The sequence below is a fragment of the Priapulus caudatus genome, unplaced genomic scaffold (genome assembly GCF_000485595.1).
Source record: "Priapulus caudatus unplaced genomic scaffold, Priapulus_caudatus-5.0.1 Scaffold839, whole genome shotgun sequence".
NCBI lineage: Eukaryota > Metazoa > Priapulida > Priapulimorpha > Priapulimorphida > Priapulidae > Priapulus > Priapulus caudatus.
The window spans coordinates 46,372-53,861 of record NW_014577900.1 but is presented as its reverse complement, the minus strand read 5'-3'; the positions used below and the strand labels follow the sequence as shown (position 1 = coordinate 53,861).

Sequence of the window (7,490 nt, the reverse complement as noted above, 5' to 3'; positions counted from 1 at the left end):
TCCTCCCTCCTCCTCCTCTCTCTCTCTCTCTCATACCCTCCTCTCTCTCTCTCTCATCCCCCTTCTCTCTCCATGCACGCACGTAATTTGTATGCGTAGCCTTGAGAGAGTTTGAAAATAACATACAAATGAACTCGATCGACAGTACTCGCGCTCGATATCCAGCTATTTCTACACAGTGTTAATTATTCAAGAGTTTTACATGCGACGATGACGCATATGCGCATTAACAGACGATGCATTATCAAAATGCACTATATCGAACAACGACGGTAATTGTATCACTTTCAGCCACGATTTTCGTTGCGAGATCGTATCCGATAGCCTGGGACAACTCAGGAGTACAGCCCGTGAATAGACGCACGCCCGCTACCGCCAGAATGTACATGTATGTATGCACCTTACTTGTGCGCACGCATCGCGACACAAGCAGCATAGTTCTCTTCGAGAAGTAGTCGCCGGTAATGAGGGTGTAATTGGAAGGCAGATAGCGTGCAGGGAGCACTTGGGTGGACCGGTAATACGATATGGGCACACAGGGAAGTGTGTTGCTTGCACATTCGCCCCATTCTTTACTGACCATCTGCGCGTGTGTTTACTCCTGCCCGACACAGGGATAATGTATGGCTACACAAGCCCGGTGGGGCCCAATATCCTTACATGGGGTGGGAGGTTAAGATTAGCTTGTCATGCTAACTGTGGGGTCACACACAGTACAATGACCAACGTACGTATGAACGCGTCCGTTATATTACGGGGGCACTTCCTGGTCAACGAACTACATGCTAAGAAACTTCACGCACGTGTAAAGAATATGCGTGGACCTGCGTGTTGACAGTAGGTGCGAGACGGTTTCACCTGCGATTTCCAGCGTGAAAGAGATAATATACCTGAGAACGACCTGCTAATCACGCTGGAAACACTCTGTGAGAGCACGCTTGGCTCTCGGAACCACTGAAGTGTACTACGCACGCACACAACACATACAACATAATATATGTCCGAGAGTATATGAGGCACAGAGTTGTACGTTATGTTATGTTATTTTCTCGTACTTGTCGGTGTCCAGTGCACTGGATATATATAGTGAAAAGGTAGTAATTAAGTGCCTTCGGGGATAAACCCAATAAACAAACAACAGCTAGGTGCATAATAATATGAGTGCAATGCTACTTAGCCTACTAGGTGTCTTCTTAGAGGTAGAGTATGTGAGGTGTACCAGCCAATCTTATCAGTCAGTCAGCAATGCTAACTTATGTACACGCACCAGAGAGTCTATCCCAAATCGCAATCAATCATTGCAGTTTTTTCATAATTATGATTACTAGCATAGGTACGTGACATTATCTGGATAATCTATATAATATATTATTATATTATATATAAATTATACATTCCTGATAATATGTTACTACAATGAAACGATCGAAGGGGGAGGACGATGGAACAGGGAGTTACGAACATCCAACACGAAGATCTCTTAATCGAACATTTACAAACCTCAGCCTACGAATCAGGACCATCCCGCAGAAAACCACCTGTACCTCACGATATCAAGTAGATTGCCAAGCTCTGGACTATCGACTTTACAACATTTAAAAAAACCATCACATTTGCAAGTTGCAACTCAGTAGGGCATTTATAAATCTCCCGCTACTCACCCTAACCATAAAATCTAGGATTCAGGAATCACCGCCCATGGTCTTGAAGCCTTTATTTCGAACATAATTTCCCACCTACTCATGTTTTCCCCATTTTTCCGACACTTACCAATATTGCTTGAGTAACAGCAACAGTCTGGATTAAAGCTAACATGTCTTAGGACCTTCGTACTTAGCTATACTTTCTGAAACGTGCACGATTCGCATTTTGATTACCACTGCCATTTCTTGCGAATCCCGGACTATGTTACGATAGCGCTATAGTACATTCACTAATCCTAGCAGACGAAACCCTGACCCTGACCTTGACCCGGAATTGAACCGACCTCACCTTCGAACTTTTCCAGCTGCTTAAAGTCGAGTTTCTCGGGAACGTAGTTCGGCGTCACGACTCGCTCCTCGATCGTCGCCTTGTCCAGCGACAGCGTCCTCGCCAGACGCACGTCGCTAGGTGGCGCCACCGCCGCCGCCGCCTCGCTCCCGCGCTCGCGCCGCTTCGCCGGCACCGTCGTGAAACGCGACAGCGTCTGCGGACGCGTCGGCGTGATCGAGAATATCGGTTTCCTCGCGCCGCCGCCGTTGTCACCGCGTGACCTCGCTCCGTCGTCGCCGTGCACGGCCCGCGCGCTCACCGACGCCGACATGTCTTCCAGCGACGCCGACCGCTCCAGGGGGCGCTGGTCGCCGTCCCCCCACGACGGCTCCAGGGGGCGCTGGTCACCGTCCCCCCACGACGGCTCCAGGGGGCGCTGGTCGCCGTCCCCCCACGACGGCTCCAGGGGGCGCTGTGTGGCACCGTGTTCTCGTGATGTGGGCTGCTCCAGGGGGCGCCGCTTGCTGTCCAGCGGCAGCGGTAGCTGGACGCTGTCCAAGTCCGTCACGCGCACGCCCTTCGTTGGCGACCCTAGTACCGGTGGCGCCCCCTCTCCTACAGTCTGCGACCTACTGTTTACTTCTGCTGGCAACGCCGCCTCTCCCACTGTCGGTAAAACGCTGTTTACTTCTGCTGGCAACGCCGCCTCTCCCACTGTCGGCGACCCACCATTTAACAGCGCTAACGGCACCACGTCATTCGCCGGCGACATTTCCGACTGAACGCCGTCTGCCGTTCCTGCGGGGGCGGTCACAAGTGCATCAGCGCAGCAGGTGGCGCCCCCTGTGGTGGCGGCAAGCACCGCGTGCGGGAACTCGGTCTCCGGTGTCTGCACGCCAGGCGTGAAGAAGACGTCGTCGCACGGGCTGATGCTCGTCGAGCTCGGAAACGACAGGCAGCTGTCGTCCGGCGACGACGCCGGGAGAATGCGATACGGAATCGCGCTGCCGTATCCGCCGCCCTCTCCGCCGGTGTCCGACGCCTGGCTGTCGTTCGAGCACGTTGAGAATTTGAGACTCGCGTGATCGATGCTGTCCCGCGCGGTGTCTCCCGGCGCGTCCCCATCTCTTCCGCCACGCGGTCGCTCGCGGCCTTCCTCTCCCGTCGCGCGTACAGCGCCCGCGTCGTCCGGTACAGCGCCCACGTCGTCCGGTACAGCGCCCGCGTTGTTCGGTACAGCGCGCGCGTCGTCCGGTACAACACCCACGTCGTCCGGTACAGTGCCCACATTGTTCGGTGCAATGCAGCCGGGAGTATTTTCGTCCACCGTACGTACCTGATCGGCACAGCCATTCGCGTGTTCTGCGGCGTCTTTATTTAAGACGCGTTCGATTGCGTCGCGTCCGGTTTCGCATTCGCCGGTCGCTGCTACGCTGTTCGTATTGATCTCGTTTTGTATTTGTTCACTTAGATGACTTGCATTATTGCCGTTTCGTGTAGAAACGCGATACTTATTCTCATCGCCACTTCGGCTCTTCAGCGCGGTGGTCTCGGACTTTCCCAGATCGCTCGTTGTTCGATAACCGTCTTCTTCCTCCTTGATCTTCATCGCGGCGAATGCATTGATGAGCAAGCACTCGCCTGAAATCGGTTCTGTCGATGTCGTTTCGCGTGCCGACGTCACATCGGAATCACAACGCGCCGTGTCGGGCGCGACGCACCCAGCTTTCTCCTCTGCATCTCCCTTCAGCCCCGGCAACACACCTGCATCAACTGTATCTCTGGTTAGCGTTGACGATATACCTGTATCTCCCTTTAGCGTTGACGATACACCTGTATCTCTGGTTAGCGTTGACGACGCACCTGTATCTCCCGTCAGCCCTAACAACCCACACTCGCGCACAACACAGCTCCCACTATCAGTATCAGCAGGTTCTGCCGACGCTCTGCAACTTTCACCTGCCGAGGCGCGCACTTTGTAATCGCGTCGCGCACCGCCGCCGTCACTTCCCGAACTAATTACTCGCCTCGCGTGCGAGGTGGGCAGGCTGCTCACAGGTTCTGCTCTGCCGCACGACTCTTGCCCGACCGTCGTCGTCGCAGCGACGTCGCCGTCGCCGTTCGTGCGGCAGTCTACGGAAAGTTTGGTATCGTTGTTGCCATCGGCTGACATAGTGAGTACATGTGCGGCTATCGAAGGGGGGTCACGTTGATCAGCGGCGATCTCCGGAGAGATACCACAGTTTCTGCGCTCGCGAAATTCTCCGCACGGCTCCCGGAGGTTTCCGTCTCCGCCGGCGCCGCGAGAAGACGTTTCGCTGCTATGCTGAGCGGAGTCAGCTGCTGAGATTCGAAGATTTCGCAAACTCAGACGCGCAGACTGTACTTCGTCGACAATCGCAGAAGTGAAATGTTCGTTCACCGACCGATGCACCCACGTTCCCAGCAGGAAACGTTTCTCCTGCTCACATGCCGGAGAGAGCTCTGTTACTGCTGCATTATGTCCACTTAGCCGTTGTATTTCGGCACACGCTTGTCCATCTTCGATGCTGCCATTGATTCCTAACACAGATGCTGCTGTCACTGAGGCAGTGAATTCTAAAAGCAGCTCATTTCCACACAGGATAGCCCGGTGGTGGTCCGTGGGCTTGCGATCTGCTCTGTTACTAGTTCGATCGGCACACGAGTATTCCTTAGTGTCTGAATATGAATGGTCTATGCTCTCGTTCTGCCTCCAAGGCTTTACTGTCAATTCCGACTCAGCACTTGACGTTAATCTATCGGCGAATTCTTCATCACAGCGCAGCCTGCTGCCATGCGCCGCCAACTCTGACACGGATGGATTTTCCGGTGCAGCAGTAGCGGAAAATGAGCTGGTTACCATGGCAACCACGGCTGGTTCATCACACGCTGCTGCGACACTGGAGGTTTCACTATTGGCTGAGATGCCATTGAATGCGATTTCAGCATCGATGTTTGGAAGCGCGTGCTTCCAAAAGATTAAATCGCTGAAAACGATCGTGCTTGCAGGATTCTCCATCTGAAAAGATGTTCGCAACAATGATGATTTAGAGGTTTATGTTATTTACAGAATGTGTGCCACATAATTTTCTTCAATAAAACTGAGTGTCACAATGGGATGAATGACCAACAGAGTGTCACAGTAAGATCAATATCATGTCGACGGCCCTAAAGAGAGGCAAATTTAAAGCCTTAAATTCTCACTCCGAATGCTTATTAACCATACACATATGTTAGAACATGTGGTGTACGTACTGTACGACGTAGCCAATACATGTACAATTCTGAATTGAATAGCTCAACCCGTTACCGTAACACTAACACTAACACTAACAGCAGTAAATAAACACCGAAATACGCCGTCATTGTACCAAGTACAATGGGGTACCATTTCAGCTGTCAATTTTGAGAATAATACATACAATTAGGCAGATATCTAAGGCATCGCACCTGCCGTAGTTTAGCCACCGAACGTATTTCAACTTGCTTTGCTCTGGGTGTTGTTATGTTATGGTTCAAAAGATAGCAGCGATTGCGCTACACCCAAAAATGCTACATACTGTACGCTTTAGTTCACTGACTCTGCCCATGACAACACGCATTTTTCGTGTGACAGGTCAAGACTACGCCAGTCAGGCACGCCTAATTTGCAAACTATGCAAACAAAAGTATGTTATTATATGATATTAACCAGCGTATACACATATAAATTATTATTCACCGACACTTGCTTGGACGGAACTGGAGTCACTCAACCAGCTAATGAACCACTACATATCCACCATTGCGCAGCGTCTTTACCCTACCCTTCGGGAAAATGGTATGTCCCATGCAGGTCGTGCTGCATGCGTCGCTATTTGGCCCCTCAACCACTAAGCAGACGCTCTCGTTACACACTCTGCTGTTACGCACTCGTTACACACGAACTGTGAGATAATTTTATCGTACACCCCATTATTTGATCGCGATGTAATACATACCAGGAGTAAGACATAACATTAACAACTCCAAACGTCGGAAATGTTCCAAAATGCATCGTGATGTAAAGCCGTGTTTTCGCTTCTGCTTAGCTGTAAGTGTAATGAACAGCCACTACGTACAAACAGGTGATACGTTACTGGTCCTGCTGCATTGAACCGGCATAGCCATTTAGATACGATAATGTAGCACTGTGTGATCAAGGCTGCAGCAATCGTAATCGCGTCATCATATCTATATTATCTGTGTATGTTCAGTCTAGTCACAAGGGGGTGCGGAACGCACCTGGTGACACCATCAGAGGGAGTAACGCCAAATGATTCCGTATTTGTTCCTGTTTATTTTTTTGATAGTATTTTATTTAAGAGTATATATTTCCATATGCATTTGTCTAAAACTTCTACATTATTTGGGCCGGTATTGATTAGGCAAACCTAATCCATTAATATATTATATCTCATGCAACGGTAATAAGATATATATATATATATATATATAATATATATATATATATATATATATATCATAAACATAGTTTTGACGTACCTTCAAATTCTATTGTTTTCTTACCGAACTAATCACTATAATTAGGATATTATCAGGAGTGTATATATGTGTATTTGTCGTAATACATTCCTGATATTATTTATTCAAACTTTAAAAACAATTAATGGCTCTCTATAGCTGTTGTTTTTCTGTGGTCGGAATGGGACGTGCCTCGATCCATATCACATCCTCACCTGAATCCCCTTAATTGGCACAGGGGTGCTAGCTGCACGAAAGAAATGATATGGGGTTTGTTAGTTTTGGTAGAATTGTTATTGATTGTGATCTTGTTGAAAGGATAAGAGCAAGCTAGGTAACGTAATATACGATAATTATTTCAATATCTGCTACGCCATTAACATTGATGATATCCCACTGGCGTGCGTTGAAGTAAAGAATAAAGAAGCGCATATATATAGTAAATAGAGCTCACCACTGAACAAAATTGTGAATACACGTGTATTATATATATATATATATATTATATATATATATATATATACATTTGTATGTATCGTGAGTTTTGAGTTGATAAAAAGTACTTTTTTGACGTCTTTATATTGAATACTAATCTCAAACAAATTTTCGTTATGCATAATATCAGGAGTCTATCAATAGACTCCTGATAATATCAACAGTAGATAATAGAGATAATAGAGATCTCTATTATCTACTCTTAATTGATAATATGAATAAAAGTCAAAAATAAAAAAAGACATTTATTGCATATAATTCCAAATATATTGCATATATATTCAAATATATGTACTGAAAACAGTCTATATATAGAACTTTACGGAGAAAAATCAGATGGATGCAATAGTGTTGGCCATTTAAAATAATAAAATTTATATAACACAATACAAGAATGCAATGCTGTTATACAACACGAAGAAAAATTTAAATACAATAACGATGTACAACAACACTTTCCGTACATACTATACTATATATCTACATATATATATATA

General features: G+C 47.6%; 1 protein-coding gene across 1 annotated transcript in view; it reads right to left on the bottom strand.

Annotated features, from left to right (window-relative positions):
• LOC106813885 (mucin-19-like) overlaps nucleotides 1–5,718 on the bottom strand; it is a 26,721-nt gene extending 21,003 nt beyond the window's left edge. Inside the window, exons 1-2 of the mRNA XM_014818130.1 lie at nucleotides 5,418–5,718; nucleotides 1,993–5,014 (exon numbers count right to left, since the gene is read on the bottom strand). Coding sequence (XP_014673616.1) covers nucleotides 1,993–5,014 — 3,022 coding nt within the window. The 5' untranslated portion in view covers nucleotides 5,418–5,718. The remainder of the gene's footprint in view (nucleotides 1–1,992; nucleotides 5,015–5,417) is intronic.
• Nucleotides 5,719–7,490: the final 1,772 nt, after the last annotated feature.